Raw genomic sequence first — 22,213 nt, 5'->3', positions numbered from 1 at the left:
TTCCCGTATTACATGTTATGATTCCCATCCCCAAAACACCACATCTTCCTGTCACAAGGGTTATAAACCTTCTTCAAATTTACTTAATCGTTTAATAAATATCTAATAACCATCATAGATCATAATGATAGCCTGTGAATTTTCCTTTCAATCGGAGTCTGTATGGCACTATGGCCTGCGATTGATGTTATCTTGATGTTTCAATCTTCTTTAGGCCTACTTTTGGATATTCATTGACCCTCTTTTTCTCCTAGATCGTCTTTTTTGAAGTATGCACTTGTTCATGAACTGTACTTTCATTAGTTCACCTTGCGTTGGAAGAAACTCACCCTCAGGTTTGGTTTTTCAAGTTCCTACATCATTTACGAGTCTAACTTTCGCAAGTTTTCTTTTGAGAACCTCAAACTTTTGATTTTAGCCTCGTTCTTCCATGTTTCGCATCTCACTTCATGAAAATTATTCATTTTCTCAAAATGTTTAAGCAATGGTGATGCCAATCTCGCAAGGCAGCATCGACTAAGCATCGCTAGAAATTCATCAAGCTTCAACTTTCCTTCAAGCTTTACCTTCCATCCAATAATAAAAAAATCAATTAGCATCTTCATATATTCTTTCCAACCACATGAATTATCTCTCATCATTCTCTAAAAGAGATTTCAATTGTGTGAATTTGATACACGAGAAGATTTTTGAGATTGGGTCGCTATCTACTATCGAAAAGTTGAAATTCATGAAAATCATAAAATGACCTTTCTCGAATATTTTTTTTCATAAAAAAATCAACTCAATAAGAAACAATTTCTATTTCACAATAACTTTTATCGAAATTAATACTTGAAATCCATTTTCACAATTGGGATTCATCGGTTCCATCTTCCGTATATTCTTCTCCATCAGTGTCATAAATGAGATCTATTTCCATGTTTCCCCCATTTTCTAGAACCAGCTCTTCATATTCTTTAAGAATGTGTACTAGAGGCTTAGGAAAGAATGTTGATTGAGCCTCATCCTTACTATCCAAAAATACTCAATTTCTGATTCTTTATTGTCTTGTATGGACTATTGCAAATTAAGAAGATTATGAACCCTTTATCATAACAGGTTTGCTTAAAATCTTCATATGTAAAAGGGTTGTTTTTTTCTTCAGCCTTCAGAAAAGAATGTGTTTCTCCTATGAGTTCCATATGGATCAATATTTTCAATTTGGGCTATATCACATCTAACTTCCTATTTGTTCTTGGATCCAATAAAAAACGAAACTAAGCAACAAGTAGTAAAACTAACAAGTAACTTGCCTCCCCCATGAACCATTTTACATTGCAAGATTGTGGATGCTTTTCTTTCAATTATAATTTGTTTACCATCTCCCTTGCAATTTTATTTTCATTTGATCCTCCATCGATAATGAAGCTAAGTAGTTTTTCTCTGAAGGAACATCTTGTCAATAGATGTTACTCAATAGATGATCTTTCTAAGTGATAAGAGTGCCTTTTCAACCAAAAAACACTGTCTTGTTTCTTTAATACCAACGGATGATTGGTTCCACTTTGATATTTAGTTTTAGAAGCAGGAATCTTCCTCATGGGTGCCACTCCCAAGCTAGAACCGCAATTTGCTGCTCCCAAGCTAGAACCACTTTGATACCAATGGAAACCGCTCCCATGACGCTTCCAACCTGCTCATATTACTCAATCAGTCTCACAATCACCAACTTCCTTGCATCAAACCCCTCCAACTCTTCAAAGTACTTCATTGGAGCAAACACAAATGGGTCTTCAATTGGCACGAGGAAAGAATGCACGAAAATGAAGATGGTTAGAAATTACTACTTTTTGATGTACTTAAATTTTGAAAGATTATATGAAGATGGTTGGAAATTACTATTTTTTAATGTACTTGAATTTCGAAAAACATATATAGAAAATATTACGTAGGCGCTCCCAGACTTTTCTAGACCCCATGCTTCGCCGCCGCTGCACCCGCTTCGTGCTTCTAAGTGTTTGGTAAGCGAATCATGTTGTCGACGATCCTTGTGTCAAGAAACTTCTACCCACAATTTACAATGGAATTTAGATACTCCCTTGTGTCTTTCCATTCTTATGCTTGAACAAATCGATCCTCTCATTATAATGGCATCCTCTATCTCAATCATCACAGTCTTAACCTCGAACTTCATGTGCTAGAGCTACACATCAGTGAAAGTGCTTGATGCCAGTGTGCCTTTCATCAATCTACTACCTGAGATATTCATCTCTGTTCCTCTGTTTTCTCCCACGGTGAATCCACAACTGGCTTTAGTTGTTCTAGGCTATGTAGCATTTGCATCACTTTTCAAGACTTTTCTCAATCATTCTCTTCACATGTATTAAAAAAAACCTTTCTTCACTACCGTCTTGATCCTTAAACAATCTCCAAAGTCGTCTGTTCTGTCCAATTTGATGCAAGAAAACTATTTAAAATCCGTCAATAGTAGAAAATTTGCTAGAGATTTGAACAATCACACAAACAATCCAAAAGATCTTCACAAACAATGCTATAGAGAGGTAAAACAACAATAATTTAATCTAAATAAGATCAATTTAGGGTAAATTCCATACCCACTAAGAAAACATGTGAGTATACATCAACATCTCAAATGTGCATCAAAAATTCATATTTATGGGCTCAAAAGTCAAAACACATTAAGATTTGATCTTAGCCATTGGTATATGATCAATTTCAGCCGTTAGGTCAACCTGAAAAAGGTGTAATTTCTATTTTAGAGCATCATCAGATAAAATAGAACATATATTGTATGTTGTTTTCTCTGTTCGGCTCACCAAAACCTACCTGAAAGCTATAAATTATATTGTTCAACCTACTAATTTTGTGGTGAACAGAGTACTGTATCTGTCTGGCCCACTGTTGAGGCATATATGATGTTTTGGTCTATTTTTTTTTTTCGCATGGACCCCATATCTGTATGGACAACATATATCTGTGGTTTCGGTCTTCTATATGCGTACTTTTGGATCTCCATAGTCCTGTTCTTCTCTCGAATCATTTTAGCTGATTTATGTGGGTTTCTTCATTAACTTTTTCTCATTACATAAACTATTTTGGTTTAAACTTTATGTGCTGGGTAGGCTACTAAGTCCTGTTTCTGTATGGCCCACTGTTGAGGCAAGCCTAATGCTTTGGTCTTCTTCATGCCTAGTTTTGGATCTTCATGATCCTCTTCTTTTCTCGAACCATCTTTGCTGATTTATGTAGGCTTGTTCATGAACTTTGTTTGCATCAAATCACTTATTTTTGTTTAAGCTTTACGCGCTGGGTAAACTTCATATTGTATCATTATTTCATTGGGCAGATCCAATCTAGCTCTTTTATTTATTATTTTTCCAACTTGCACACATGTATATAATTATATATAGTATGTGTGTTTGCTTGGGTGTGCGCACGTTTGTGAATATAGTATATTTATCTATCTCTTTTTGCACCTACATGGTCATCAATCTTTATCAGAGCTCTTACTGTATGATTTTAGTTTCTCGGATAATTTGAAGCTTAAATGTTAAAATCAGTGGTATGCTATATGCTTGCTAATTCTTAGTGCCATTGCCATTGCTAATTCTTAGTGCCATTGGTTATTTATTATTTTTCTGATCAACAGAAGCCTCTATGGCCCACTATTGAGGCTAGCCTGATGTTTCTGTCTCCTTCAAGCTTACTTTTGGATTTCCATAGTTCTCTTCTTCTCTCGAATCATTGTTTGCTTAATTATGTTGGCTTGTTCATGAACTTTATTGCATCACTTCTGCTAAATGTATTCATGCCACCACTTAAGGGCAAATTGGTCATTTGTATTGTTTTTAATACATAAGTGAAATCGTGAGGGGTTGAACGTCACTTTTGGTTCTCCAATTCATGCCATTCTCTATCTCTCTTCTCCTCTCATCTCATATTCTCTTCCACCACTCCATCATGTAGAGATCTAACATGGTATCAGAGCTAAAGGTGGAAGTGATCCTTCCTTGTTAAAGGTACCATTATTATCTTCCTCTTACTTCCTTTTTCTCCTTTCCTTTTAAACCCTAGCCAAATCCTATTGGGATTTTCAATAAAACCCTAAATCTCATTCTTCTTCCTTAACCTTTTCCCTCAAATCACCCTAACCCTCACCCTCACCCCAAACGCCCACCCCAACTTCTACAAACCCTAACCGCCAACCCCCCACCGCTTGTTTTTCCACCCAAAACCCCAACCGCCGACCCTACCCTCCTCCAACCTTAGCCCCTATTTACACCCTTTTGAATTTTTGCCCATCCCTTTTCCATTTTCCCCTCCCAAAACACACTTTTGAATAGTAACCTTAACCCTAAAAGTTCCCAAATGTAATTTTCTCTCCAACATAATCCTAGACCCCTCTCACATTAATTTTCCTTTCTTCTTATGTTGATAACACCTCTTAACTTCGCGTTCTCTTCAAATCACTCCCTAATTCTCTCATTGTTTTTGTTTTAAACTTGTTTCTTATTCTCTTTTATTTCGTTTGCGGTTCTGGCACTCTGGTTGGTGGTCCTACTTTATTTCTTCTATGTTTGTTGGGTATTCTTGACCCTTTGTTTGTCCCGAAATTGCATCTTGATGTATACGAAAGTGATTATTGGTGGCTTTATTTGTTTCGATTTGTGGTCGTCATTGCTTGTTGGTGCTTATTAGTTTGTTGTTAATGTGATCGTTGATCGTTGTCGATGGTGGATTGGTTGTTGATTGTTGATGGCGGTGTTGGCTCTTGGTGTTTGTTGGTTGGTTGTGATTATTGTTGGTGTTGTTGGTAGTGGAGATATTGGTGATTGTTGGCTGTTGGTTGGTGGTGATTATTGTGGCGGTTGTTGTTGGTGGTGTTGTTGATCACGGTTGACGGCTCGTTGGTTGCCATTTGTTCTATTATTGATGATTATTGGTTGTTTGATGATGTTCTTTGCGACTTGGTTGCGCCCTATTTGTTTTTATGATGCTTTGTTGGTGGTGATGATGGTCTTCCCAGGTTGGTGATTGGCCTTCGTTGTTGTTGGTGGTTGTCAGATGTTTTATGACATTCCTATTGCTAGTGGATTGACATTGGGTTGATAGTGTGTCTACTCGTGTATTGGAGGTTGCTTGTTGTTAGTGATTCTCAGCATTATTGTTGTGGTTGCCAATTGTTGTTGGTTGTTGTTAGGGATCTAGTTGACTCGTCTTCGCAGCAAATGACCTCCCTTAAGGTTGATGAGGTCCCCTCTTCCACTCTAGCTTCTGGTCATTCCCACATGGAGGCCCCTTTCCAGATGAACTCCATAAAACGTGATGGGAAAAATTACCACCTTTGTGGAGGGTCCTTCGCACATATCTTCTTGGTTGGGTTAAAGTTCGCTTTCTTGAGTGTGCCCCCCTGCCACTACAGATTCCTCCTTTCAGAGATGGGAATAGGAGGATGCAGTGATCCGATCTTTTCTGTGGAGTTGTATGGAACCCCAGGTGGCTGCTAATATGATGTATCTTGATTCCTCTACCTCTAAGGAATTCTAGGACCATGCGGCAACTTTGTACTATGGAGCTAATAACGTCACACGGGTGTGATCTCTTCTCTGACTAGCTTGGTTTCCATTGTGGGGAGATGTCCATTGCAGATCATTACAGTGCTTATGTTGTCCTTTGTTAGCAGCTTGACCTGATTCAGCCGTTCACAGTGGATCATGTCGTTCTTGCAAAGCGTCAGGAGTGCGTGATGTTCGCTATCTTGACTCCATGGGCCCTGATTATCTTCAGCTATGCCAGCAAATCGCCGGTTCTGGCTCTCTTCTGTCTCTTGCTGACACGTTTTCTCGTGTACAGCGTATGAGGGCTGCTTCGGTCAGTGACCAACGTGTTGATGGGTCTGCACTTGCTAGGGGTGTTCGTTCGGTTATAACCGAACTGAATAGACCGAAATTTGATAACCGAAATAATTTTGGTTAGCAAATTTTGATAACCGAACCGATTAAAAATTCGGTTATTTGGGTATAACCGAATAACCGAATAGTGGGAGAAAAAGAGGGAAAAAAGCAAAAGCACGGTTTGGATCGAAGGGCTAGGATCATCCTATCGAAATGATTTTTTGAGCACAACCTAATTAAGTTATGATCAATCAAATGGACGGTTTTGATCATCCTACGGAATGCCCATATAGCATTTGTTTTTGGAAAAATAATAGTTTTTATCCATAATTTTGGTTATTCGATTAACCGAATTTTTTTTTGAGATAACCGAACCTGAATAACCGAATTCCCAAAAAAAAAAAAACCGAAACGGAACCGAAAAGGAGAAAAACAAACCGAACCAACCAAACCAATTCGGTTCGGTTCGGTTATTCGATAACCGAATAATGAGCACCCCTAGCACTTCCTACTTTTACTGGTGGAGATCGCGACTATGTTTTTGGGAGATTTGGCCGTGGTCTTGATGGTGTTGACCGTGATGGTGTTGGCCGTGGTCGTGATTCATGGGAGGTCGTGGTCATGGGTCTCTGCTCCTGTTGCTTCTGCTACATCAGCCCCTACAGACTCAATGCTTGCCAATCGTGCTGAATATGAGGAACTTGTGCGCCTACGTGATAGAGGCAAGCAGCCCACTGCTACTTTTGCCCAACCAGGTAGCTCATTTTGTTTTCTTTCTGGATCTGCATCTGGGTCATGGCTAATTGATTCAAGAGCATCTCATGACATGACTGGTAATTTTAATCTCCTTCTTTTCAGTCCGCCCCCTTCTAGTGCCCCTCATGTTGTTACATTAGCATATGGAACTACATCACCTGTCTCCGGGGTTGGTGTACCCTCCTTCTCTAATGACCTTTGTTTATCCTTTATTCTTTATGTTCTTTCATTTCTTGTTAATTTATTGTTTATGCGTCAATTGACAAAAACTCTAAATTGTTCTATTTCTTTCTTTCCCTCTTATTGCACTTTTCAGGATCTGAAGACTGTGACGAGGATTGGTTTGGGTTGTGAGATTGGTGGCTTATACTATCTTGACTTAGAACCTGTTGGCGTTGCTCTTCGTACTTCAGTTGATGCTTATCAGTAGCACTATCGTTTGGGCCACTCTCCTTCCGAGATGCTTCAAAAATCTTCTTTTATTACTAGTTTTGTTGAGTCATTTACTTGTGAGTTGTGAGTTGAGAAAGCACCATCGAGTGTCTTTTCCTTCGCGTGGTAGTTGTCGTTCATCGTTACCTTTTGAACATTCATTCAGACATATAGAGTCCTTCACATATTGTTTCTTTATATGGTTTTCGATATTTTGTTATATTTGTAGATGATTTCTCGCGTGCTACATGGTTGTTTCTACTTAAAGATTGCTCTGAAGTTTTTAATGCATTTCGTAGTTTTTACTTTGAAATTGCTAATCAATTTAAGTTTTCTATATCTTGTTTGTGTACCAATGATGCCAAAGAATATTTCTCTAACTGTAATGGTTTTCACCAATTTATTGATTCACGTGGTATTATCCATCAGTCTTCCTGTGCTTATACTTCGCAGCAGAATGGTGTCGCTGAGAGGAAGATACGATACTTATTGGATATGACTCGCACCTCATGTTCCAGATGCGGGTACATAAGGTTTATTGGGGTGATGCTGCCCTCATGGCTTGCTTCTTAGGGAACCGTCTCCCTTTTTCTGTTTTGTCTAGCCAGACAATGTTGTCTGCACTCTATCCACTAGGTGATCACTTTCCGTTGTGCCTATTTTGTTCACAAATTAGCTCCTGGAATTGACAAACTGGATCCTCGAGTATCTTTTTGGGTTACTCTCGTACTAAAAAAGGATACGTGTTGTAGTCCGAGACTGCGGAAAACCTTCATTTCTACCGATGTAACTTTCTTCGAGGATACTCCCTATTTCTCTGATCCTCCTCAAGCTCTTGCTGAGATGCCGAGTCTGCTACTTTTGCTACCGCCTAGTTCTCTATAGACTGCTCAGGAAAATACTCCAGTAACGGTTACTACATAGACTATAGCAAGGCCTACTACCTCTGCGCCGAAAGTCTATACTCGTGGATCACGTCAGGTTGTTCTTCCCACTGCCTGGCTATCATCTCCGCCCACTGATCTTCTTCCTCGGTCGGATGATTCTCCATGAGGTACTTCTCCTACTCTATCTGATTCTCCTATTGCTTCTCGCACTCGCTCACTTACTACTGCACATCCTATTTCACAGTTTGTTTCCAATGAGCATCTTTCACCCTTGTTTCGTTCTTTTGTATCTAGTGTGTCTACTCTTTCTGTGCCTAAGACAGTTTTAAAGGCTCTTGCTCATCCTGGTTGGCAGGCTACCATGGAGGCCGAGATGGATGCCCTCCATTTTAATAAAATGTGGCAACTTGTTCCCTCTGGTGCACATGCTTTTGGGTGTCCATGAGTCTTTACTATTAAGTATCTTTTAGATGGGATCGTTGAACGTCTAAAAGAGCGTCTTGTGGCCAAAGGTTATACTCGGACCTTTAGGGTGGGTTATCAAGAGATGTTCTCACCTGTGGCCAAGATACTTTCTGTTTGAGTTATGATCTTTATCGTTGTTAACCGTGGTTGGCCACTTTATCAGCTGGATGTTAAAAATACATTCCTTCATGGCAACCTAACTGAGGAGGTATGTATGGAGCAACCTCCTGGGTATGTTGCCCAGGGAGAGTTGTGCTCCTCTGTTTGTCGCCTTAGGAAAGCAATTTATGGGCTGAAACAGTCTCCGAGGGCTTGGTTTGGTAGGTTCAGTGATGTAGTTTTGCGCTTTGGCATGAAGCAGTGCGTTGTTGATCACTTTGTTTTCAGCTACCAGTCCACGGCTAGATATATCTTCTTGCTCGTTTACGTGGATGATATTGTGATCACAAGAAATGACAAAGATGGTATACAGAGATTAAAGACTTTCCTACAAGGAGAGTTTTCCACAAAATATTTGGGTCTTCTCAGATACTTCCTTGGAATCGAGGTAGCACACTCTCGTTATGGTCTTTCTTTGTCACAGAGAAAGGACACTTTGGATATTCTAGAGGAGGCAGGTTCCATGGGATAAAACTAGCATCTACGCCTATGGATCCTAATGTGAAGCTCCATCCAGATCAAGGAGACATGTTGGATGATCCAGCTCGATACAGAAGGTTGGTTGGAAAATTGATTTATTTGACAGTTACCCGTCCTGATATCTCATTTGCTGTATGTGATCGTTACTCGTTCTGATATCTCATTTGTTATAAGTGACAGTTACCCGTCTTGATATCTCATTCGTTGTAGGGGTAGTTAGTCAGTTTATGAGTTCTCCTCGTACATCCTATAGGGCAACAGTGATTCAGATTGTCAGATACTTGAAGGGTACACCAGGGGAAGGCTTATGTTTTAAGAAAAATGGTCATGAGAGAGTAGAGGGGTTCACTGATGCAGATTGGGCGGGTCTCCATCAGATAGGAGGTCCACAACGGGTTACTGTACCTTTGTTGAAGGTAATATGGTGTCTTGGAGAAGTAAGAAGTAAGACATTGTGTCCAAGTCAAGTGAATACATGGCTGTCATATACAAGTGGAGAACTGATTTGGTTGCTGTCTTTTCTATCAGAAATTGATTTTCCACCTTCAGGTCTAGCACGGTTATATTGTGACAACAAATTTGCCATTCATATTGCTACCAACCTGGTCTTCCATGAACGAACCAAACACATTGAAGTGGATTGCCACTTTATTCGTCAGAGAATTCAAAGAGGAGGAATATGCACCATGTTTTCTCGTTCAGCAAACCCGCTTGCAGATGTATTCACCAAACCATTAGGGCTTGCTAAGTTAAAAGATGCTTCTACCAAGCTAGGAATGTATGATACCAAGCTAGGAATGTATGAGATATACATTCCAGCTTGAGGAGTGTTAAATGTATTCACGCCACCACTTAAGGGCAAATTGGTCATTTGTATTATTTTTAATACATAAGTGAAATCGTGAGGGGTGAACGTCATTTTTGGTTCTCCAATTCACACCATTCTCTATCCCTCTTCTCCTCTCATCTCATCCTCTCTTCCACCATTCACGCTATGTAGAAATCTAACAACTTCAATTATTTATGTCTAAGCTTTATGTATTGGGTAAATTACTTATTGGGCCATTCTTTCATTGGATGGACTCAATCTAGCTCTCTTTATTATTTCTCCCACGTGTACATGCACATGTATTTAATGTGTGTGCGTGTGTTTTTGTTGCATGCAAGGGGCTGGCCATTAAATTACAGCCACAAACTCATGATTAAACCAGGATTAATATAATTATCTTTCTAGAAATTCCTGGCTTTTATTTATTTTAAATCAAGATCAGTCCGTAAAAGTCCATAAATATCAGAAATCGGTAATCTCCTCTAAAATCAAGGTATGGATGATAAATCATAGATCGCTGAAATTTTAGAATGCATAGAGCCTATTATTTAGCCAACACTTTTTATAGCTGACACGCGTGTTGACACTGTGTCGACACGCATGTCAACATATATCGACACTCCTTTCGACACTTGTAAACGTAGTGCTAGAAGTGTTAGACTAATGTGGACATGTCGATACGTTTTTGTAGAGTTTCAAATGAAATACTATTTATTATTGAATATTGTGTTTAAATCCTATTTTATCATTTACTCTTATTTTATTATAAAATCTTCTTTTAACTCTTCTTTAACTAATATTTGTTGCCACCCCCTTTCCCCATTAAACCTAAAACCCTAAACAAACTCTTCTTCCAATATTATTTTCATTGTATCCTATCATTTTCTTTTTCTCGTTGCATATTGAAGACTAAAGAAAACATGATTAGATTGATGAATGCATTATTATTTGATTATTTCTTTTTTTAGACTTAAAGGTTATTAATCCTAAAATTTATTAGTGTATTAAATGAAACCATACTATCTTTTTACAAATTATTATTATTAGTAATAAGTAATTTTATATGTTTTTATGTGTATGGGAATATCCCAATTTCTAGATTTTTAGGGGTTGTCGTGTCAGATGCCTTGCATCCTTGTCGGCACTCGACATACGAATCCGTGTCCACATATCATAGCATAAAATTATTGCTGGTAAGGTAAAGATTGCAAAGGATGATTACCTTGTAAACAGGAGTCTAAGACTTAGAAAACTGCAAGCAGCCAAAGAGGTCTATTTCTGAAGTGTAGGTTTAGACTCCATAAGTGGTGAAAGAGCTCAATCCCCAGAGTAGATCTCAATCCCAAGAATGTTCCTCAAAATGTATTGCCAATTCACACTACCAATCACACTAAGATACTAAAGCGTGGTTTTCATACCAAATAGGAAGCCTCTAAAAGCCATCCTAATAAAGTTATCCCAAGAATGTTCCTCAAAATGTATTGCCAATTCACTCTAAGATACTAAAGCGAGGCTTTCATACCAAATAGGAAGCCTCTAAAAGCCATCCTCTAAAGTTGGAAAATAATCTAACAATTCCCGAAGATTCTTCACTGAAACAATGCTAGTGTATATGGGGGTTTTCCAATTCGGCTTCAACATGTGGGTCCTCTGGTGACATCAAAAAATGACATGTGCTAACATTAGCATGATGCTGCCAATTTGGTAGAATGAGGCCCTCTTTTCTTTGTCCTTTCTCCTTTAACAAGTCTTAATGACCCTATAATGTATTTCGGCATCAATTTGCTTGAGTGTATATATTTGTGCATATATTGTATTTATCTATCTCTTTCTCTTCTTCATGGTCTTTAATCTTCGTCATCTCTCTTACTGCCTGATTCTAGTTCTTTGGATAATTTGAAGCTTACATGTGAAATAAAGTTGGCATGCTTTATGCGTTCCAATTTTAGTTGGTTATGTTGGTACACTTTCTACACTTGAGTATTCATTTGTGTGATATATTGTTGGCTTTTATTTTCACTTTTTATGAAAAAGATAATGCGAGGCAAACATCCTAGTGTGGGTGAGAGATTCTCATTATATGGAAAACTAGTTTTATCTAGACTGAAGTTTCGCTCTACTAGACTGAAGTTTGCTAGTAGAGATATGTAATATAATCATACTTCTCATCGCTTCTTGAGACAAGAAGTTATATGGAAAACTAGTTTTATCTCAAATGTTTTGCTTTGCTTTGGTTAGACTTCTCCAATGTTATCAAGATTTTCATTAAATTAGAATGGACCTTTGAGTATATTATTCATTCAACTTATATGAGACAAATTAATATATTAATTTTTTCTATATGCCAGTGATGTTAGAACAAAAGCATTTCAGGCAATTGATCAATTTTTGCAGATAGCAAAACAACATCATGAAAAGGTATGTGATTACTTTCTTCTTGTTTTTATTTACCTAGGCAGTTTTTCCAGAATTAGTTATGAATATTCTTAACCTTAGATTGTTTATTGTGTCCATTTCGTTTTATGTTTCTATCATAGTAACATAGAGCCACATAAGTTTAGATTTTGGTATCTATCCATTTCTTGAATGACAACAACTTTATTCTTATTCTGGTTGCTCAAAAAAAAATGTTCCATTTCTTTTTTCCTACAATTTTTTCCCAAGTTTGGTTCTGTTAAACAAGAAATATTTGCAGACTTTGTACATTTCATTGATGCTTTCTACTTCTTTGGGGAGGTTATTTATTTCTTCTTGATATGGCTTTAATTAGGTATATTTCGAAATGCAGGTTGTGTAGCTTGGCAGGGTCCTGAATAACCTTTGCATGTATATGATTAGATATCATGGTTTAAATTCTAAAAAACTTGACTCAACTTGAGTCGAGTGGTGACTCGATAAAATCTTAAATGCATGTTTCTATTGATATACGTGTGGTGTGTTATATTATTAATTAATACACTAGTTATAACACAATATAAATGCATCAGATAGTAGTTTAGAATCTTTGGCTTTAGATTTAGGTTGTGAGTTCATATCTTGTCGCAACTTTTTAACTTTTTTCACGTCTATAAAGTTGTTTGAGGAGTCAGTTTATTATCAATTTTGGTACGTGGTTTGGTGAGATATTTGACTGGTTGAGGTCCTTAGAGGCAGTTTTCCTTCATGTTCGTGCTCTGCTAATCAGGTAGCAGATGGGTTAGCTAGAGAGCGAGTTCCGATGCAATCTCTAGCTCTTTTCGATTCTCTCCCGATATATATATATATATATATATATATATATATATATATATATATATATATATATATATATATATATATATATATATATATAGCTTTGGAGTGTGGGTGCTTTTATATTTTTCTTTTTTAATCGGATCATCTCGGTCTTTCTATTAATATATCTGTCTACCATTTTAAAATAAAAATAAAAATTGGGAAGTAATAATTTTTTTTTGGGTAGACTTCTAGAATATAGAAGTTCCAAGCAGCCCATCTATTTCCAAAATCTAGACTTTCTAAAACTCAACTAAAAAGGTTCCCAAACTTCAAATAAAAATTAAAATAATTCATAAAAATTGAAGATGTATTCTTTCAATCTTTCTTTTCAATTGCCATCCTTTTCTAATTTCTGGTTCTAGCGATTCTTTTGTGCAATTTCAAATAATATCATAAGATTTATTTGTCAAAAAGAAAAAAAACCATGAAATTACCTAGAAATGACATGCGGGGCATGGAGATAGAATTTAGAAGCAAGTATGACCCTAGGTTTTTTATTTGTTGAGGCCACCATACTATTTATACTATCTTCTTTTTTCGAAAACGACTATTTAGACTATCTAATTGTTGTATTATGACAAAAAGGTCTTATTATTTCATTTCAAACATGAAAGACAAATTATTAGACGTATTATATGGAATTCTTACTAGTCCTTAACGTAGAGAGTTGTACTATTTCTATTTGGTTCTTGTTATGCACTATAACGTTATATTTAATTGCAAACTTTTCCAGTTGATTGGTCCTTTTGGATTTTGTTTATTGAAGTATCATTGACCTTTTTTTGTGTGGTTTCATGCAGATAATTACAGGAGACACTAGCGGAACTGCAAGTGGTGGTGGTGGACTACCATCAATACCTGGAAATGCAAGTTTGCTTGGGTGAGTCACTTCTATCTTCTATGGGAGTCGCAATCTCACAATAAATTTGCATCCAATGTGCTGTTATCCATATAAATTTTATTCTTGGTGATTGGTATTTACACAACAAGCCTTCTTGTGATATTGGCAACCCTATAATCTCTATGATTGGCGATTGAGATCTTGTTAAAATTAGAGGGCTTCCAGAATTAAAGTGAGGGAGTGAAAATATCAGTCCCCTTATTTTTATTTTTATTCTCTTGTTAGAGGACGAGCCTTGGAGCAACGGTAAGGTTGCTCCATTGTGACCTGGTGGTCACGGGTTCGAGTCACGGAAACAGCTTCTCTGTAAAGCAGGGGTAAGGCTGAATACATCTAGCCCTCCCCAGACCCCGCAATGGCGGGAGCCTCGTGCACTGGACCTGGGCCGCCCTATAGTGTATATTTTAATATATATCTCATCATTTTTCTCCTTATTTTTAATATATATCTAAACATTTTTCTCTTTATTCATGCCAATTTAAGAACTTTTGACTTGTGCACAGTAACTTGGCCATGTCCACGCTCCTCTCTCACTTATTTTAACCATGAGAGTAGACTTCTTCAAGTTTGCATCTTTTACATTAAAGTGTGCAATTGTTTCCGTAATTATTGAGCTTGATAAGATAGTGTTAGATAGAAAAAGTGGTATGTTTCTCTTTTATTGTTTCTGGACTTATCTTTATCGTATCCTTCTCGTGTTGGCATTTTTCCTTTTCTCCAATTTAACTTGTAGTTTTTTCTTTAATCCCTTCTCTACTTGTCACTTTGTATCTACTGTTTTAGTTTATTATGTTTTTTGAACTAGTAAATATTATTAAAAATGGAAGACATTCTAGAACGAAACAAAAGGTGAAAAAGAGCACAAAAGCACAAAAGACATAAGGCAAAACATCTCCCGCATAGGGAGCAAGAGAACAAACAGGCTGCCTGCCATCCCCCACATGCAAACAGGTTCATGCTTTGCAAAGAGGAAGAAGAGACGGATGATCATACAATTTAGATTGCAAGCTGCAAAAAGGATCTAGACCAAGTATTTCAATTTGTTTGGGATTGTGCCAGTCCTCCCCCAAAACTTCGGTAGTGCTCGTTCAGCGTTGGTACTTCCATTTGGTGCTTATGGTTGGTGAAGAACCAAGGAAATTTTGAAGAGGAGGTTATTTTTTCTAAAATTCGGTTGGGAATAAAAAAAATTATTGGTTAATTGGGCATTGAAAGAAGCCTCTTGGGGAGTTTCCACACAGGACCATGGTTTAAAATTTTCACCGAAACCAAGTCCATATTTGTACTTCGTCAGTTGCCACTTGCAATTGGGTTCGTTAATGTTGCATTTTAAGACTCCACACACCTTATGACGGTCTTTTATTCTTGAAACTTTAGTTGTGAAATGGGATCTGGATGTGAATATCTTCATTTGTAATTGCTTAATCAAAACTTAGTTCTTGCTTCAACATGCTAGTCTTTCTTGCTTCCTTTAAAACACTTATCCCTAGATGTTGCATGTGTAGAAGTCTTTTGGTGCCTGAAATTTGAGAGCTTCTGTAGCTGGAAGTCTATCCACAATAAACAATTTTCTTGCCTACTACTGTCAATATTCCCAAACACAACTTTGTTGTTCAGCATTATCCTAGTCAACGAAACCACAAGCTTCGTATGGATTCTATAATCATCTGCCGGATTTGTTTCAAAACTGGATGAGCTATTGTGATGAGCATCTATTGATATACTGTTCCTCCAAATTCTAGAATCCATTGATGAAAATTGAAGGATCTTTGCTGGATTTTCATTGAAACGTTGGAAACTTCTTTATCAGGATTTCTGTTTTTGTGTAAGCTTATAGTAAAAGTAGTGTACAATAACCTAAAGATAAAGTGGGATACATATGCAGGAAACAGATGGAATTTAATTTGTATTGATCTTGGACTAATATGCATGAGTACCATCTTTTAGAGCCGCCGAAATTTCATCTTCTTCACTAGCTGATTTATTCCATACAAAAAACTTTTTTTTTGTATGACATCGGGTATCCCCACCCCAATTTTTAGGGCGGGACTATTCCCTACAGATGCGTGCAATCACCCGTAAACCACAAGCATCGGTTAAGCCCGCGGGGATTCGAACTCACGCCAATGGGGAGCATATCCATGACTTTAAGCCAAAGGCCTGTACGGATTTATTCCATAGAAAAACTAAATTGTAAATAGCCATTCTTATTATAGGTTGTACCTTTCTTTCTAGAAAGGAATCAACACTGAAGAACGGATTCCACATTTGCATGTATCCTTTTCTTTCCCTTTCCAGTATGTATCATACAATGTAAACAGTTAGTGATACATTGTAAATTGTTAGGAACCATACATTTGTTATGAAATATATTATAAGATAGGATAATACAGTATAATATAAATAGCTTTTTGGCAAAGCAGTATGTTATTAGTACCCTAGGTGATGCTAATGATTCATATTCTCACTTATTAGGAGTATATGCTGTGAGGTTTATAATATATTTCGGTGAAGACACAAATCTGAACGAGGCGCTTTCGTGAAAAAAGCAAAAAGGATGGGGCTTTTGTGTGCTCCCTCCCTAGGTCGATGGAAACCCTAGGGAGGGAGGCGATTTCATCTCTCTCTCTCTCTCTCTCTCTCTCTCTCTCTCTCTCTCTCTCTCTCTCCTTTTCTTTCATTTTTTTTATCTCTCTTTCTGCTTTTTCTGATCTCCCCTCTTTCTCTTAGATCTATCTCTCATACTTTCTGATCTCTTCATTTCTCTCCCTTGATGGGCAAGGTAGGTGTTGGTGGTCGGATGATGCCCGGAGTTGGGCAAATCTCGCAGGGGATGCAACAATGGTGGCTGGAGGTGCGGAATGGCCGGATCTGGGTCCGAGTGGGCCGGATTTAATGGGAAAAGGATCGGAATTGGGTAGGGTGGATGGAGAAAGTGGGCTGCTGAGTCGTCAGAAGTGGTGGACGTGGCAGGAGTATGAAAAAGGGTGGCCGGATTCGGGGGAAAAAAGGAGGAGGTTGGATGTGGAGATGATGGTGGAGAAAAAGTATGATGGAGGATGCGGACGGCAGTATTGAGACGGCCGGTTATTCCAAACCCTCTTATCCCTCGTGAAACACGGAAGGCACGTGGGATGTCGGAAATGGTGTGGCGGATGACGGGCAAAGGGCTTTGGGAAGCCGTGAGTCGCTGAATCTGGGGGTCGTGTTGAGGAGGCGATGGGTAGCCGGAGATAGCATTGGGGTTGCCGTCTGGAGATTGGGGGATAAAAGATGGGTTTGATCGAGGTGCAAGGTTTGGGCTAAAAGGGCCGGGGTTTATGTTAGGATAGGTGTTTTGAGTTGCAGGTAGTTAGCTACTACCTGGAGTGGTGGAAGGTGGTGGCTAGAGAGGTAGTTGTTGAGGAAGGAGGTAAGACTAGGGTTAGGTGGAAAGTAGAGTAGGGTTAGGGATTTAGGGTTTGGTGGAAGTGAAGAGAAAGAATGTTAGGGTGAATAATGGTGGTCTCTAGGGTTAGACTAGGGTTTTTGGCTTGGTGGTTTATTGGAGATCCCCCGGGACGGGCGGTGGCGCAAGGTGGAGGCTGTCGAAGATCGAATTCGATGGGTTGGCTATCATGCACGGTTAGGGGCGCACAATAGCTTCAGGCCTTTGAGCGGGATTTTTGAAAATCGAATTTGCCAGCTAGAAAGTGGTGGAGAAGTCTGTGTGACTTGGCAGGTCACACATATGACTTGATGGGGCCCACAAATATGGCACTTTTTGTTGGATTCGATTCAATTGAGACCATTGGGCAATGTAAAGGAAAGGAAGGGCGAATGGTGAAGGCACTCTCGGCTGTGATAGTAGATGAAGGATTCGAAAGGGAAGTGAAATAGTTATTCGGCGTGGCAGTGCATGGAAGTGTAGACCTCACTGTAGCAGTTGACCCTGAAGATCACTTCTTTTGGTTTTTTACTGGCCTAGGAGTATGCTCCTGGCCACCCTTAGTTGATTCTATGTAATGCAAGTAGGGACCCCTGGTCCCCAATGTAATCTTTATAGTATCAATGAAATTGTCAATTTTTTTTAAAAAATGTTTGTAATATATTTCCTCTGTTCTACTAAGTCTACAGTACATACATTCTATCTATTATACACAAGCTATCTTACTAAACTGGCTTTGTCTGGTCATGACCCTGGTCAACTGGGATAAAGGCCAAGGTTATTCATAAGTACCCTAGGTGGTGCTAATGCTTCGTATTCTCACTTATTAGCTGTATATTCTGTGATGTTTATAATATATTTCCTCTGTTCTACTAAGTCTATACAGTACATATATCCTATCTAGTATACACAAGCTATCTTGCTAAACTGGCTTTGCCTGGTCATGACCCTGGTCAACTGGGATAAAGGCCAAGGTTATTCCAGTTCGTGAATGTGGATCCGCTGGTCAGTTTTCTGTCTCAGGTTCATAACAGTCATGGCTCAAGAAAACATGGTTTTCTGATCTGACAGAACAGATCCAGGTTATGTGGCTGCTGGAACCATGTTATGGGCAAGGTTTAAAATTTCGGTTTCAGAATCGATTTCGGCCGAAATTCGGTAAAAAAAAATTGGAAAAGTCTGAATTTTTGGCCGAAATTTTAAATTCTGGAAAAAAATAATCATTAAATTTGGCCGAGATTTCGGATATTGGCCGAAATTTTAAACCATGGTTGTGGGTTTCCTAGGAGTGCTGGCCAATCAGATTCATGATGTGTGGATTGTCTTGGGGGTAGATTATTTTTGAATTGACTCTATTTAACTTGATCAGTAAAAATAATGGTGATAAGACTGACTTGCTGTAAAAAATTGTAGATGGGCTATGAGCTCGTTGACACTCAAGGGAAAAGTTTTGGAACAAGCTCCAGCTGCTTCAGCAAATGTTAACACACCACTTGTTTCTGCAACCTCAAATTCCAGCTCGGGTATGTGTTTTCCATCTATGGTGTATCTTGCTTTTTGTTTGACTTTTGCAAATAACATCTGTTCATTTAGGCCCTTTTTGGATTGCAGGAATTTTTTGGAAAAAATGGAAAGGAAAAAAATTTCTAAATTTTCTTATTTTTTAAATGGGAAAGAAGATAATTTGATCCAAATCTATTCAGTTTTCACTTAGAGACCTTCAATTTATTATAATATCCCTCTAAATTAACCATAATCATATCATTTCCCTCTAAAATCGTGGAAAGAAAAATTTTCCCTAGAAAATATCTGTCAGAAATGTTTTTCATGCAATCCAAACAGGGCCTTATATCAACCTTATAATGACTAAAATCCTTTCTAACTATCCATAGTCTAGTCACCGTATATGTGGAATCCTGCAAGGAGTAACATTGGTTTTATGAGGACTTCCCCATTTCTTGCTTTAGGATGAAGTGTTAGAATCACACTTGAAATTATACTTTTGTACAAATAGGAACAACTAGTACAACAATTGCTACATAAAGTTGAAAAAGGATTTTGTTGGTGTAACATAGATCTACTCGATTCAACCAACCTTCAAATTGAAGGGATTAAATTCATGTAGCTTTTGTCATAATTGCCGTAGGTGTTGAACATTGTTATTAGTAACTAACATTGGTATGACACATTTTCAATCTGATCATATAATTGAATAGATATACAATGTGTCAGGTTGTTGAAGCTTGCCAGTTTCCATCAATGTCACAAATATCTTCTCGGAAATTTTTTGGCAAGGGGAAAATCTTGGGATATATATATTTTTTTTCCGGGTTTTTATCAGGGAAAATGGTAAAATGAAATTATTTAAAAATATATACATTAAGAGAAAATAAAATAAAAAATATCGTAAAAATATCGTGATATTATCTTGATATTATCGCGATAAATGAAAATATCGTTATATTTTTAAAATTCTCGGGATTATATCGGGATTTTGTTGTTTTATCAAAATACTGCGATAAAATCGCTATATTTTTAAAATATAGGAGATATTTGTGACATAGGTTTCCATCAATCTGTTCATCTATGGTTCTATGGTTAAAACTGATTAACCTCTAATTTTGGTACTTATGGCAAATGTTGTAGTGATGGACTCTCTAGATATCGCGCCAATGCATGCAAATTCCAGTACGGATTCTGCTGATGTGCCCATCCCTCCATCTCCGACATCAACAGACGGTTGGGGAGAAATTGAAAATGGAATCAGTGAAGAGCTCGATGCTGATAAAGATGGGTGGGATGACATCGAGCCAGGTGGGGAGCAAAAGCCCCCTCCAGCCCTTTCAAACATACAAGCTGCTCAGAAACGGCCTGTAATGCAACCAAAACAGCATGGTAAGTGAATATTAACCTTTATAGTTTCCACCCATTTAATTATGTAACAGAAAACTTGCTCTGGTCTCACATAACATTTTAGGGAGTGCATTTCATCCAAGAAGCATTTATAAGGTTTCGGCATCTTTAGCCTTGCGTGCCCTTGAAGAAAAAGAAGGGAAATTTTCTATCTTTGAATTTCATCTTCCTCTTCTCAACAGTAAGCTAAGTAATTCCAAACCAGACACATGCTGCATCCTGGTTGGGAAGACTTTAACTACACTGATTCAAGCTAGTATAATGTTTCAAAACCAATCAACTCAGAACTAAACCTAGCTGACTCAGCTTCTTAGCTCTTGAGATTTAGGCAACTCCTATCATTAGGGTGATTCGTTCGCTACATTGGCGAGTTTGCCACTGCCAAGCTTTTTGTACATTCTTTATGAAAATCTTGTCACTACACAGGATTGGCCAATTGATGCAGGACAATACCTAATTTAGGGAAAATCCTACACTCCTAATGGAATTAAGACTTTAGGACAGTTTAGGGCGACACCCATGTCTGTGGCCCATGCTAGAGTCTCCACCATCAGTCTCGTCCACGTTTGCGCTTTTAAACCTTGAATCCACGCCCAAGATTGGTGATGTCCCCATCACCAATCTTGAGCTTTTAACGCTTGCCTTCCTTCTGTCTGTTGCAAATAACAGAACAAACATGCTAATGGAAAGCTAAAAGTAATGTCTGAAACTGTGGTCCAGAAAATGAGAATTAACATACTTTCCATTGTAGTTGTGGTGAAGACACCTTCATATGTACCTATAGATAATTACTTAATTAGATATACATTCATAGGCTGATAAGCATGTATCTGAATAAAATGCATGTATTAAACACACTTGTGGTGAAGGCACCTACATACGTACATGTTTGGATTTGTTCCTTTAGGCCCTGTTTGGATTGCAGGAATATTTCGGCATAATCAAATGATGAACACATCCCGGATCTAATAAATATGTGCCATGTTTTACCAGATTTGAGCTACTTTAGGGAGAAGCAAAAAGTGTTCCCCACAGTATATTCCCCTGTAGTTTACTAATAAGAAAGATATCTCTCTACTATTGATGCATTTTTGTTTGAATTTTCAGTTGTGAATTCAAGACCCAAAAATACAGTATATGCAGTAATTAACAATAATATGTACTATAATAAATTCACCAATTAGAAATGAAACTTAAAAGTATAGCATGTTTACCAGATTTGTGCTACTTTAGGTAGGACAAAAGGTGGTCCCCCACCCCCCCCAAAAAAAAGAAAAAAAAACACACACACACATTAAATTTACCAACTAGAAAGAAATCAGTTGTATATGCAGTGACTAACAATAATATGTAGTGTAAATAATATAAGGGACTTGCTAGGGACCATCGCAGAAGGCATTTCACAGATGGTCTGTTGCATGTCAGACCAGCCACAGCCACAGAGGCTCACTTTTCAGCAGATTTTGTCATAATTCACTAGGTGGCTGGTCTGACATGCGACAGACCATCTTCGAAATGCCTTCTATGATGGTCCCTAGCAAATTCCATAATATAATATGTATACCAGGTTTGAGCTACTTTAGGGAGAAGCAAAAAATGTCCCCCCTATCAAATTTTACCAATTAGAAAGAGTTCATTTATATATGCTGTGACTAACAATAATATGTAGTATAAATTTCAACAATTACAAATGAAACTTAAAAATATAGCATGTTTACCAGATTTGAGCTACTTGAGGGAAAAGCAAAGTGTTCCCCCCTATTAAATTTTATCAATTTGCAGAGATCAGTT

The 22,213-nt window shown here is 37.9% G+C and overlaps 1 protein-coding gene across 1 annotated transcript in view; it reads left to right on the top strand.

Annotated features, from left to right (window-relative positions):
• LOC143872013 (uncharacterized) overlaps positions 1-22,213 on the top strand; it is a 63,885-nt gene that overhangs the window by 40,911 nt on the left and 761 nt on the right. The window contains exons 17-20 of the mRNA XM_077376710.1: positions 12,254-12,323; positions 13,982-14,061; positions 18,923-19,032; positions 20,156-20,404. Coding sequence (XP_077232825.1) covers positions 12,254-12,323; positions 13,982-14,061; positions 18,923-19,032; positions 20,156-20,404 — 509 coding nt within the window. The remainder of the gene's footprint in view (positions 1-12,253; positions 12,324-13,981; positions 14,062-18,922; positions 19,033-20,155; positions 20,405-22,213) is intronic.

This window comes from Tasmannia lanceolata, unplaced genomic scaffold, assembly GCF_043159265.1.
Source record: "Tasmannia lanceolata isolate RefF3 unplaced genomic scaffold, GAP_Taslan_0.1 ptg000002l, whole genome shotgun sequence".
NCBI lineage: Eukaryota > Viridiplantae > Streptophyta > Magnoliopsida > Canellales > Winteraceae > Tasmannia > Tasmannia lanceolata.
This window is presented reverse-complemented; position numbering and strand designations above follow the sequence as displayed.